This window comes from Ammospiza caudacuta, chromosome 3 (genome assembly GCF_027887145.1).
Source record: "Ammospiza caudacuta isolate bAmmCau1 chromosome 3, bAmmCau1.pri, whole genome shotgun sequence".
NCBI classification, from domain to species: Eukaryota; Metazoa; Chordata; class Aves; order Passeriformes; family Passerellidae; genus Ammospiza; species Ammospiza caudacuta.
In genome coordinates, this window is record NC_080595.1 from 59,181,707 (window position 1) to 59,194,898 (window position 13,192).

The window sequence follows — 13,192 nt, forward strand, 5'->3', positions numbered from 1 at the left end:
TAAATTCTTATAGCACCACTTTTTTTTTCTGACAGTCACCCTGCTAATTTTTGACTGAATGTTGCAGCAAGCCACTCCTGAGCTTTATAATGGCTTTTTAAGAAAGAGACCATATTTTTATCACTATTGTATTAGAAGCTGGGTACTGCCTGTGCTTTGAGAGTGAATTTTCAAGAAAGTTTTTGGTTACTTTCATGTATATACATATTCTAATTTTTTTTTTTTAAATCTGAGAATGCTGTTGCCTATGTCAATTACAAAGAACTCACTTTGATCTTTCAAATCTCTCCCAATGGGTGTTTTCCATTGCTTTTGAGGGCTATATGGAAATTATATATAAGCAGTAATTAAAAAAACCCCAAAACCTGTTGTGAAAAAAAAGAGCTTAATTCCAAGTTCATTGGTGCCAACTGAATAAATAGCCACTGAATGAGAAACACTGTGAGTTTCTTTTTTGGATGATGTAGCTGCCAAGTTCGCCTCTAATTTGTAATAAGACAAGTACAGAATAATAGGAGACAGTTGGTGTTATGCAGCTGCTGAAATGTAAAGCTAGTGCAAGTTTTTCTTTATTCATTTACTAATTGAGGTGCAGGACAGATAAAAAAGTTACCAAAAAACCATTTTCACCCTTGTTTCATGATTTCCTGCTTATACTGCAATGTGGTTCTTTATTTAATCTTCTGCCTAAGGGCACACTCACACTAACCTATGATCTAATTAAATTTATCCTTTATTATACTGTAGTAGTATTTTAAATTAGAAAAGGAAAACCATCTCTACTGCTTTCTAATCATGGCACCTTTTTTTGGTAAGTGCTTAAAAACCTATTAAACATAACTAACCAACTGTTAGGGTTCAGCTCCTTGACAATACTTTTTCAGTGATACAGTCATGTTTTTCCATCTTCTGTTTATTTTTAATCTTAAAGAGAATTGTCTACTACTTTCCTGTGACATAAGAGATGCTAAAATATGAACCATCATGTCTGCTTGAAAATATGCACCTCAGCCAACTCTAGTTGCTCCTCATACCCACTGGTTTTAGGGCAGCCTGTATTATAAACCTTTGACAGAGAAAACCTTTTAAACCTTTTCAAAAAGAAAAAGGGTATTTGCAGGTCATATTAAAGACTTTGGTAACAAGTAATTTCAAGTGGTCAGTGAATTCTTATGTAATTTTTGATGAAGGATGTTTGAGCATAGAGAAGAAAAAGGAATTGGAAAATATTGTTCTAATAATTAAAAACTTTGGTTGAATTTTTTTACTATTGCTTTACTATTTTAGGTTATTAATAAAGAGATAGATGGTAAAATAACTGGAATCTCAAACCTAGAAGAGGAAGCCAAGTCTTTTTCTCAGTTTGTTACCTCTGGAGAACGTGCACATATTAAAGCCAAACTGACTCAGGTCAAAAGGTATTGGGAAGAACTAAGAGATCGTGCACAGAGACTGGAAGGAACAATTACAGGGAATGCATCAGCACAGCAGAAATATGAAGAAAGTCTTAAACAGGTAGACTATGAAAAATCTAATGGATTATTTGGAGCAATTTATAGAATTATTCTATATTTTTCTAAAATTGACTGTAAAATGCATATTGTACAGGATGGACTAAAATAAATAATTGGATTTTTAAGGTAATTGCAAGACCTAGATACATAAATTTGTGCTTTGAATTACCTAAAAGGCTGCCTCAGAAGTGCAGTAAAATATATACACTTTATACACATAAAAATGATGTTGTCTTCTTGAAAACCTATATTGTTCTCCTGGATATTGCACTATTGAACCACATCCATACATCTTATAAACACTTTTAACTTCATTCTTTGGTTGACAGAAGGTTGTAAAGAAAATAATTTAAATATTATTATTGCCCCATCTGGGAGGAACTGAGCGCTGTTAGCATGTTTTCATTTCAAAAGGCACTCAGCACTACAAAGGCTTAGGATATAAAATTCTCTTAGCAGCAAACATTTAAAACATGTTATTTAAAGAATAATTTATGTAATTCCTGCTGATTTTACCTTCTGGTTTGCCTTTGTTTTTTTATAGGTGCAGCAGTCAGTGTCAGAATTTGAAGCTAAGCTAGCTGAGCCCCTCACATCGTGCTCTTCAGCAGCAGCAACATACGCAGCTCTCCAGGACTGCACGGTGAGCAGCTGGCCAGCTGTTCCTGGCTCTGAGCCCAGGGACACAGTGCCACACTGACCTCCCGACAGAAACCCCGGACCAGGGGCTGCCAGGTGCCACACAGCTCAGGGGGAAGGCAGAAGGAGGCAAGGGCAGCCTGTCACCTTTTCAGACAGGATTAGGAAGTTTCTTCCCCAGTCTAGGGGGAAAGAAGCCTAAATGTACCACTTTGTCCTTCAGGTTATTGGTTTTAACTTTGTGCATCTAAAACATTATGAAAAACAGAAGATAAGAAACAAGTCTGTTTGGCATTTTTCCTCTAAGGTTTTCCAATGAAAACTTTGATTTTAGTATAGGTCATCTGTGATTAAAGAAAATATATCCTTGGAAACAGTTTTACTTGGGCAATTAAGAGACTGGACAGGGTTTCAGCTTAGAAACTTTTATCTGTGATGCTAGGAATCCATGGGTATTTGGATATTTGGTTCAGTCCATTACAAAAAGAAAACAAGTACTGGATTGGTATTCAAGCTACAAATAATCCCATCTCAGGGAATGTGGTGTAGTATTTTTGTTTGTAAATTCTGATATGTTTTTTCAACAATAATCATAGCCTTTCTTTCTAAGAAAATACTACAAAAAACTATAGTGATATTGTTCTTGCAGTAAAATGCACTTAATCTGAACTTAGTGATCGATAACTGCTTACAAAGGCTGTTTTCAGGAGGACCTGACCTTTCTGCTTCAAAAAAGCTTGATACTAGTTGAGGAAAAGTATTTTGCATATGAGAAATTTATTTAGACAGCACTTGTAATCATCATTTTTATTGACTTTTAAACATTATGAATATGCTGTGTATGCTGTTATAAGGGCTTGTTCTCTTTAGGGGATCATGATCATTAAATATCTTGATGTGAAATTATCAGCAACTTATTCCTGTATAATTAACATTTCCTCCTACATATGATTTCTTGTAATTATAAAACTTACTATTGTTACTATTTTACACCTGTGAGCTGGAGCTTTCGTGATATTAAATCAGTTTCATTTTGTGATTTTATAACTCACTGTACTACATTTCAATCATTTTCATATGGACAAGTTTCCCAGCTTCCTAGAAACAGCAACACTGGAAAATATAGTTAATATTAGATGTCATTTCTACAAAAAGCTACAAAGCTTTAGCTAATGCTGACAGAAGTTCCAAGTAACTCTTCCCTGCTTCTCCCATGTCATGACATTGGCTGCAAGTCTTGCAGTCCTCACCTGTTGGAGTGAGGTTTTGAGTTTACTCTGTATAAATTCGAGCAACTCTTAGGTGTGAGGGAATCTCAAGCTTTTTCCTGAATGTGGAGCTTTGTTCTGCATGGATGATGCTGTGTCACATGCCCATTCAGGAGATCTGACTCTTTTGTTGCAGAGTTTTTTCCTTTTAGCACTGTTCCTAGGGAAGTCTTTTGCCACTACAATCCAGTTCATTGGTATGCTGGGAACACGTGTACCTCGGGTGGACCTCAGCAATATCCAAGCTATGAAGTGACTTCATGATCTGATGGATGTAGCATTGCTTCAAATTTATGAGTAGAAGTAGAGAATTTTCCCCACCATTGCTACCACAACTCTGTTGTTTATGTATGTAAATTCTGTTTCTTTTACATGTTCACTAGGACCTTTGTCATACTGTGGAAAAACTGAGCAACCCTCTGGCCTCTCTCTCAGCCGGTATCCGAAAGGTGGCCAACAAAGAAAAAGCTGCTCAAAAGGTCGCAGCATTACAGCAGAAATATGAAAAAGTGCTGGAAAGTGCTAAGGAGAAACAGAGCTTATTAGAGAGTCTTCTGGCTCAGTGGCAGAAGTGAGTAAACTCCCACATCTGTTGTGGTGGACACAAGAGACCTTCCTGGGCTCAGTGTGTGAGACTGAGAGGATGACTTGGTAACTCTAGGCTGTGATTTTGCTAGGCAGGAGAAGGAGCTGTCTGCCTTCCTGGCCTGGTTGGAGGGGTGTGAAGCTGCAGGCAGGCCTGCAGAGCAGTATGTTTCTGCCGACAGAATTAAACTGGAAGGTGAACTGCAGGCACTGCAGGTATGTTTCAACTGAAATATTGTCCTCCTGCATTTTCTGGTGTATTTCTGTGTCTTTTAAAGGAAGGAATTGCTCAGTTATAGTCTGACGAGTCAATTGATTCTGGCTTTGCAAATCTCATGCAAATCTCATTATCACTTGCTATTTCTCAATGACTTTACTATTTCTTTTAACTATAATATGCCAGCTAAAGAAAAAAGGAAAAAGTGCCTTGATATATCCTATTATCTATCAAGGAAGGACATCGGTCTGCTTGTTAGAAGATTCTTTCTCTAGGGAAATTCCTTTATTAGGCAATACTTACTTTCTTTTTTTTGTTGCATGTGAGGAAAGGTTCTTAGATGAAAAAATGCTTGAAGGTTTTGAAATCGCAATGGAAGTCTGGTTCTCATTATTTTTTCAAACACAAGACTTTCATCCTATTCTAAATTGTGCCTTCCCTTTGAATTTTTGCCATTTGTTTTTAGATTAATATGAAGCAGTTGGCCAAATGTAACATCTTTTATACCTTCTTCCTTGAAGACAAGTAGAAAAGGAAAATAAATTGAGGGTTTGGGTTTGGTTTTTTTGTTGTTATTGTTGAGTGGTTTTTTGTTTGGAGATTAGTTTTCTTGTTATTGGGGTTTTTTGGTTTTTTTGGCGGGTTTAGTTTGGTTGGTTGGTTGGTTGGTTTTTTAGTATTTTGCTTTGTTTGAGCCAGTTTGCAACATTTCCTCACAATTCTCTTGCTGCACAAAAATCTATTGCAAAATGTTGTGTCAGTTTTAGCCACTGCCATCATAAAATAAAGCTGTATGGAAAAGTCACACTTTGTCCTGAAGGAGAGAAAAATACTAACTTGGATGAATCCCTACTGAATTTAGCTGTCTGAGAGGTGTTGAGTACCTGTTTGTCCTAACAGGCCTCAATTCCTCCAAGGATTTGCCTCTGCTCACTCACTTGACTCAAAAGTACTGTGCTGGAAGTCTGTAGCTGTTTTTTTATTAGTTTTTGTTATTTTGCAGTATATGGTGCCATGCTTAAACTAAAAGCTTTTCATTCCATTGTTATCCCAGGATTTGCGAGCAGATATTGAGTCCCACACTTCTGTCTATGAGAGTCTTTTACAGTTAAATGAGTCGCTGTTTCCAACAGCTTCAAAGCAGTGTGTGAAAGCAATTAAAGAAAAATTTGAGGAGCTGGATGAAAGGTGGAAAGCTTTACCACAAATTGTTGACAAAAGGTTTGTGCTTCATTGTGTTTTTTACTTGTTAAAGTAACCAATATCCGGATGAGGAAGCCCAATCCCAAATCATGTTTTTTTACAGTATTGCCATTAGAAGACAAAGGTTTTAGATCAATACCAATCCCTGAACGCCCAGGAAGGGGGGGTGGAGAATACCACACATTTATGATGCCGTCTTTTTGACATACACTCCTTCGATTTTTTTTGCTAGAAGAGTCTGTTTGAAGGAGTGTAGGGCAGGAAATGAATGCAATGTTACATTTCCTCAGTTCCAATTTCCAAGTAAATTCCAAAATCTCCAATAATCTTTTCTTCATTATTTCAGTTATATGCTTTATTTTGTGCAAAGCCACACTATTGTAGTTTTGAACTCACTTTGAAATTCTAATTTGCCCTAAATACTATAAATGCTCAGTTGTTAGGCTGGTGGCTCATGTTAAGCTCAGAAAAACTGTCTCCTTTATTTCAAACTGTATGTTATCATATATTTAGGCTTCAATTCTTTCCATGATGAACACACATATTTTACCATTTGTAATGTAGCTTAAATAATAGATCCTGATCAGTGCCATAATCTTCTAGGTGCTTTATCAATATAATTGTTTTACAATATAATGATCTTCTACATGTTGAAAATTAGGTTGAAAAATTTCTAAGGGAAATGGGAAGGTAAATGACAAGGTCTTTTCGAAGGTCAAGGTTTAGACTTGGTACTTAGGTACTTAATTCTGCTGAGTGCTCCTCTGCAAAGATTCTTCTTTTGAATTGTGTTCTTCTGATCAGACTTTACCCTTTCCTACTTCAGAGGAGGTTGAATATGAAATTCCTCACCCCTGGCCTAAATTCATGAGACTTTTACCTTAATTCAGTGTTTCAGATGATAGGCAAGAATTGCTATGACTGAAAATCAAAGTTGAGCTTCCATCAATAACATTGTCTTTGCTGGGATTACACCCATAAAGAAAATTTGAAGAACATACCTTGGTTTTTTTGGGGCATCTTTAACAGTTCATATAAATAAAAGAGTGGAAACAGGAAAGATCCAAGGATGTTTTCAAATGTTATGTTATTTCCCATAATTAAAAAATCAATATGGCAAACTAAAGTAGCATTTCCTACTTTCCTTGCATCTGGCATTGATTTTAATGCTGACCAGTCAGCTGTGGGTTAGATTATGGGAAGTGATTAAATTGCATCAAGTTCTTTCATATTTACATCTGACATTCTGTAGGATCAACTTCCTTCAATCACTTGTTGCTGAGCATGGGCAGTTTGATGATCTCCTGCTCAGGTTTTCAGACTGGATTAAGCAATTTCTTGCTGAACTACAAGCCACTTCAGAGATAAACACAGCTGATCAACAACTAGCTGCATCTCACAATAAGGTAAACTTCTGGATGTAAATATTAAAGACAGAGAAAATGTACAGTGCATTTGGCTAAATCCTCATCTAGAACTAGCAAGTAATTTATTTGTGTGAAAACCAATATGCTGTTGCAGTCATGTACAGACTCGTTATTTGACAGTTTTAAAGCAAGATTGTAACCCTGAACTTTTCCTACTGAAAACCCCTCAGTAGTACTTGTTTCGCTCGTATGTTCAGTACTAAAATGTTTACTGAGCTCTTGATTTGAAGAAGAAACTCACTCTGTTTTCTGCCTTTCCCATAGAATCACTCAATGGAAGTTGAAAGTAAGAAGCAGGAGTTACAAAGTCTGAAGGAGCATGTGGAGAAATTGGGTTCTTTCAGCAGCCCAGAGGACCAGCAGACATTGCAGGGAAAGACTGAAGATTGCTTTCAGATCTTCCAGGAGGCGAGTCAGACAACTAGCCAAAGACAGGAGGCCCTGGATCAGTTGCAAATATTCCTGGAGTGCCATAGTGCTGTATCAGGAGTGCTCCACCATCTGAGGCTGACAGTGGAGAAAACAGGAAATATGGATAAAGCTAAATCTGAATTACTGGAGAAGGAGCTCAGTGTTGTTATTAAGGATCTTAACAAGTTGGAGTCTGATGCTATTGGTTTGGATGGTTCCCTTACTAAGGCTCAATATCATCTGAAGCACAGCATTTCTGGGCAGAGAACTTCCTGCAGGGCCATGGTGGATAATCTGGGTGTGGAACTGGAGGCAGTTCAAAACCTGCTGGGAACCAAACAAAGTGAGGCAGAAGCTCTTGGAGCCTTGCAAAGATCTTTCGTGGAGCGTAAAGAGCAGTTACTGAAGAGCATTGAAAATACTGAGGAAAAGGCTGACAAGGAGGGCCTGAAGGAGACAACACTACAAGCCCTCCAGCAAAGGTAAAAATATTGGCACTTTCATACTTGATTTCAATCTCTAAACCTTTTATGATTCAGTGGAGGCATGTGTGTATTTTCTGCCTGGGTACTTTATTTCTTGCCAAGCATATGTGTCTACTTAATAAAATTTGGTAAATAAGTGAACTATTTGGATGCACAAAACACTAAGCAAGTCCTGCTAATCTTTTATATTGACAGAATAGTCATGAAAGTCTACGTCTCAAAAATATATTTTGTCCTAATGAATCTAAGATCCAAACAGCTATTAGAAATCCCATATAACATACCTATCTCTACCTTGCAGAACTGAAGATTGTACTGAAGGGATGATGGAATTAAAAACACTAATTGTAATAAAGTATTAATCTAAATATCTGAGTATATTTCCAGGTGGCTGTTTGAGGCGGAGGTACATATATATCTAGATGATTATATAGCAGTATATGTATCAGAAAAATTACATTCTGATCCCAGTTCTAGCAGAAAAAACCTCCCAAATATTTTAGGAAATATTAGAAAAAGGAAGTTTTATGCACAGTAACACTAAGAACAACTGTTTCATTCTTTCTTTCTCCTCTCTCTTGCAAAAAAAAAAAAAAAAGAAGATAAGTAAATATGAAACTGGTCTTTTAATGGTCTTTTAACTTGCAGATTGAGGATCTTTAACCAGTTGGATGAAGAATTGAATTCTCACCAGCATGAACTCCAGTGGCTTATGGACAAAGCAAAACAAATAGCCCAAAAAGATATCACACTTGCTCCTGAGAGTGACAAAGAGATAAATCGCTTAGAATCTCTGTGGAAGGACACCAAGAAAGCTATACATGAAAAGTAAGTAGATCTTTAGCTTAAGCTGAGAAAGGAGAAGATGGGGAAAGATGGGGAAACGTAGAAGATGGGGAAACATAATATCTTCTTGCTATATTAGTGACAGTGATAAACAGGGCTTGTAGGTTAAATACTCAGTAGAAGATGGAAGCACATTGTTAACAAGAATATTTGTACCTTTTGTACCTATACTATTCATAAGGCCACAGATAGGTTCTCAGTACAGTGTGACAGATATACATTTTATTACATGCATGCTATATTGCATCTTATTGTTTTCTGAAAGATAAGAATTCTCCACTGAGTTTTTGCTATCACTCTAGCTAGTACATATTCTCCTTCTAGCACAAAATTTTCATTCCCTATTTGTTGTGTGTTTCTGAAAGTTCTCTATTCAGTGTTTCTAAACAATTTTAAAATTTAAGTATTTCTTTCTGTCCTAGGGGACAGGTTTATAATAATCATTAGTGTGTAATCAGTTACAGTTTGTATATGACACATGATCAGATGATCAGTTTTATCAATGAAAGTTGATAACCAAAGAAGTTAAAGAAACTAGAGAAAGTTTTATCATACCCTTTTCTTTGTCTTAACTGCCTCACGATCATCTTTAAAGAAAACTAGCACTGTTTTCTCTCTCACATAAACACAATTTTAGACCATCCTGAACCTGCTTATTTTGGAGAGCTCTTTGGAGCATTCAGAGAAGAACCAGCTCCTAAAACAGATGCTCCTCTTTTTTGACAATGTCATGTTTCCCAAAATTCTTTCATTGAAAAACGCTATAATAAATAGACATTGCATATATCCAAAGTATTAGTTCTCTCTTTCTCTTCAATATAAACACCAGGAATGGATTGAGTAGGTCTTTTTCCTCTGTCCATTGCCTGAGCATAAATAAGGTTTCCTAGAGAGAGGGTGGGGGAAACATTAGGCTTGTTTTTAGCAGAAGGCTAATTTATTCTCAGTAGAAGGGAGGTAAGTTGAATATAACATTTTAGTCCCAAAAGCATGCATCTGACAATTGGAGGACAAAATAGACAGCCTTTAGCATGCATTGCTTTAGTCTTTATTTTTGCTTCTTTTTACCAAAAAACCACTCTGAAATAAAGAAACAAGTTTGGGTTTTTTTTTAAATTAACTGTGAGTGGCACAATTTTTATAATGTGTTTGCAGTCAAAAAGACGTTAAACTTGGGAACTGAGGAGATTGAATTCCAATTTCAGTCTTTCACTGTAAGTCAGTTGCTTTAGTATCTGATATATATGAGATGGCAATTCACATTCACATCTCTTCAGTAAGATGTTTTGTGATGGATCTACAGTGATTTCTAAACCCAAGATATTCATATTTCCTTGGCTGCCCAATTCATGTTTAGCACTGCATCCTGGTTTTCCCATGGTGAATTGCTATGTCATGTTCTCTATCCTTCAGAAGCATGGCAGCAAGTGGTGCTAACAGCTCTTTCATATTACAGAAAGGAGCAGTCCTGTGTTCTGATCGATCTGATGAAGGAATATCAGAGCTTGAAGTCAACAGTAATGAAAGTCATAGACAGTGCTAACAGTGCTTCTGTGACCAAATCCATGTGGAAGGATCATGAAGATGTCAGGCGAACATTATCAAAGGTAATGACATATTTTTCCTTTGAGGAATTTTAACAATTTTTTGATTGAACTTACTTTTCTTTTCAAAGATGCCCTTGAGATGTGTTTAAAGCTCCTTGTCAAATCTTATCATACTGACATTCAGAGTTTAAATTGTACTGATTGTGATGAGGGAAGAATACAGCCCTTTTTTACATTTTGGTGAGATCTATTAATCTATTGTTAATGGAAATGCAGATTCTTAATATATGGAAAGCATAAGTGGAAAATAGTGGATAGTGCTTTATATAAAATATATTGAAAATATATTCCTACCATAGTATGAAAGGATAGTTCTGGTCAACATATTTCAATGTTTTTCTATATTGGGTAAATTTTGGAATAGATAAAAGGCCACAAAAAATCATGAATTGCACGTTTCTGATGTTTAAAATTGTTATGTCTCTCTCTTTCCCTGAGAGGACTTCTGCTGTGGTGTATAATGTTGATACTAGCCATTGTGCAGAGATAAGGTATTTGGATCCTTACATTGTATTCATTTCACTGGATTGTACTTCAAAGATACTGAATTGTGCTGTCCATCAGCCTGCCAGGATAAACAGTTCTGAGTTAAATTCTGTCTGTTCCTTTGGAGGGTAATTTAATTTGGAAGGCTCTTGGGCTCTTGATTCAAAATCTTTCAGTCAGATCTGTATAAAGCTTATTCTAAACTGTGTGTATTTATGGCCTCTTTCTAATAGATATCTTAAAAGAATAAAAAAGTCAGAACAGAGCTCACCAGTCTAAAAAAGAATTTCATTAAACTTCCACATCATTCCTTTGAGCCTTGAGCTGAGGACGATTCCCTGCTGCAGCCTTGGCCACAGATAGTGGTTGCAGTGCAATAAATGTTTTGGCCATAGTGCATACAGATTAATAGCTTATTGTTAGTACTACTCTCTAGTACTTGCTGTAGAAAAAAGCATAAGATTCTTACTGTGATCGGGTCTCAGCATCTCAGCTTTTCAATGACAAAATTAAATATTTCCCTATGGCTAGGGTTGCAAACTTAGTAGCCCTGAAGATTTTGTATAGTTCCTTTCAGAACTCATCTGTACTTTTGTACTATTTTCCAGAATATCTAGTAAAGATGGTGTTTTTAATCCTAAATTTTATTTGCAACACCCTCTGTTTACCTTGCTATAACCCCTGAAGTGATTATTCAGTAATGAAAAATGGAAAGACAAATGGAAAAATAAAATTTCCCTAAGTCCAGAAAATATTTGGTTACCAAGTGGAATATATTCAAAACTTTTTACTCCCACTTGTGTGCTTTATTTATGAGAACAATCATCCTATATGATTATGCTCATGAGAAAACCATGTCAGTTGCTTTGTATTTTGTGGAGTAGTTAAATATTAGATATGAAAATTAACAAATTCATAGCACAGGGCTAGGGATGGGTACCTGGAGAACTGATTTCTTTTAACAACCAAATATTTATGTCCACAGCATGAAGCTGCCAGGAACGATCTGAGTGATAAACAAAAAGACCTGGATACCTTCACTAATAAAGGAAAACATTTGATAGCAGAACTGAAGAGAGTGCATAACTGTGACTCCACTGCACTGAAAACAGATATGAACTCTGTGGTGGACAAATGGCTAGATGTAAGAATCTGGTGTTTATATGACAAATATAGTTTTTAAGTTTGGCTAAGCTTACAATATTTCTCTTGTACAATTGTTTAGTAAAATTTAAGAGTACAATTGTTTAGTATAATTTACTAAGAGTAACTGTTTAGTAAAATTTACTTTTAAGTATAACTCAAAGTTTTAATCAGAGGGATTTGGTGTCCACTCTATGCATGAAGTTGTGACATCAATTTGATAGATTTTAAATGGTGTGTTACAGCAATGTATGAATGCTACTACTGTAAATTTGCTCACTGTGCAGTTCCAAGCATGAATTTGGGTTGGATTCACACCTAATACATATCATACTTCATTGAAGTAAATTGGACTAATAGTTCAGCAGGAAATTACATTAAGCTAAACACAAAAAAATATTACTGTGTTGAGAAAGACTTAACTGCAGGAGAGAAACATAGCATAAAAGCTAGTTACAGAATCATGGATTGGTTTGGAAGGGACCTTGAAGATTTGGTTCCAACCCCCTGCCCCCAGGGCAGGGGCATCTTTCACTACACCAGGTTGCTCAAAGCCCCATCCAACCTGCCTGCAGCATTTCCATGGATGCATCTACAATGGCTTTGGATAATCAGTTCCAGTGTCTCAGCACCCTCACATTGAAGAATTTCTACCTATTGATTACTACATTACAACAAGAAGGATAAATGTAGGTTTTTTTGAGAAATAAAGTTTATTTTAACATTGAACTCTTTTCCAGTAAAAAAATTTACAAATACTTGGACACATAAGATTTGTGTTTGTTTTATGATCTGGGTAAGCAAATTGAAATTAGCATTCAGAACTTAGAACTAAATCCAAGAAAATTGTTTTACCCAGGCTTACCAATTATTTTTAATGCATTTTTCTTATAACTGCCTGCAAAATAGAGTCTAAAATTAATTTTTGAATGGTATTGATATATTCTTCTTTCCTAAAAGGTGTCTGAAAGACTTGATGAGAACATTGACCGACTGAGTGTAAGCGTGTCTCTATGGGACGACATCCTGAAAACTGGAGATGAACTGGATGGATGGTGTAATAAGTGCATTTCTCAGCTGAATGAAGGCATCAACAACTTCAGTAACAGTCAGAGAATGGAAGTCCTCCTGAAAGATTTCCAGGTTCTTACCCATAAATCTGTGATTAAAATGTTGCGGTCCAAGATGTCAAGTGATGTTCAACCAGAGTAAAGACTTGTCTGTTGCAGACCTCTGTTTAAATGGTGGTACCCAACAGCTAGATGAGAGCATTCCTGTCCTTTTTATTAGAAGGTGTTTGCTTCTAACAGAAACAAGAATGGCACATCTTTCTAAATCTAAGCTCCAGTTATTTTGGCTCT

The 13,192-nt window shown here is 36.1% G+C and overlaps 1 protein-coding gene across 1 annotated transcript in view; it reads left to right on the forward strand.

Moving 5' to 3' along the window:
* Nucleotides 1-13,192, forward strand: part of SYNE1 (spectrin repeat containing nuclear envelope protein 1) — a 280,833-nt gene that overhangs the window by 104,149 nt on the left and 163,492 nt on the right. Inside the window, exons 33-43 of the mRNA XM_058801698.1 lie at nt 1,288-1,515; nt 2,059-2,157; nt 3,805-3,992; nt 4,099-4,222; nt 5,278-5,444; nt 6,679-6,832; nt 7,118-7,746; nt 8,398-8,577; nt 10,052-10,202; nt 11,674-11,832; nt 12,792-12,974. Coding sequence (XP_058657681.1) covers nt 1,288-1,515; nt 2,059-2,157; nt 3,805-3,992; nt 4,099-4,222; nt 5,278-5,444; nt 6,679-6,832; nt 7,118-7,746; nt 8,398-8,577; nt 10,052-10,202; nt 11,674-11,832; nt 12,792-12,974 — 2,262 coding nt within the window. The remainder of the gene's footprint in view (nt 1-1,287; nt 1,516-2,058; nt 2,158-3,804; nt 3,993-4,098; nt 4,223-5,277; nt 5,445-6,678; nt 6,833-7,117; nt 7,747-8,397; nt 8,578-10,051; nt 10,203-11,673; nt 11,833-12,791; nt 12,975-13,192) is intronic.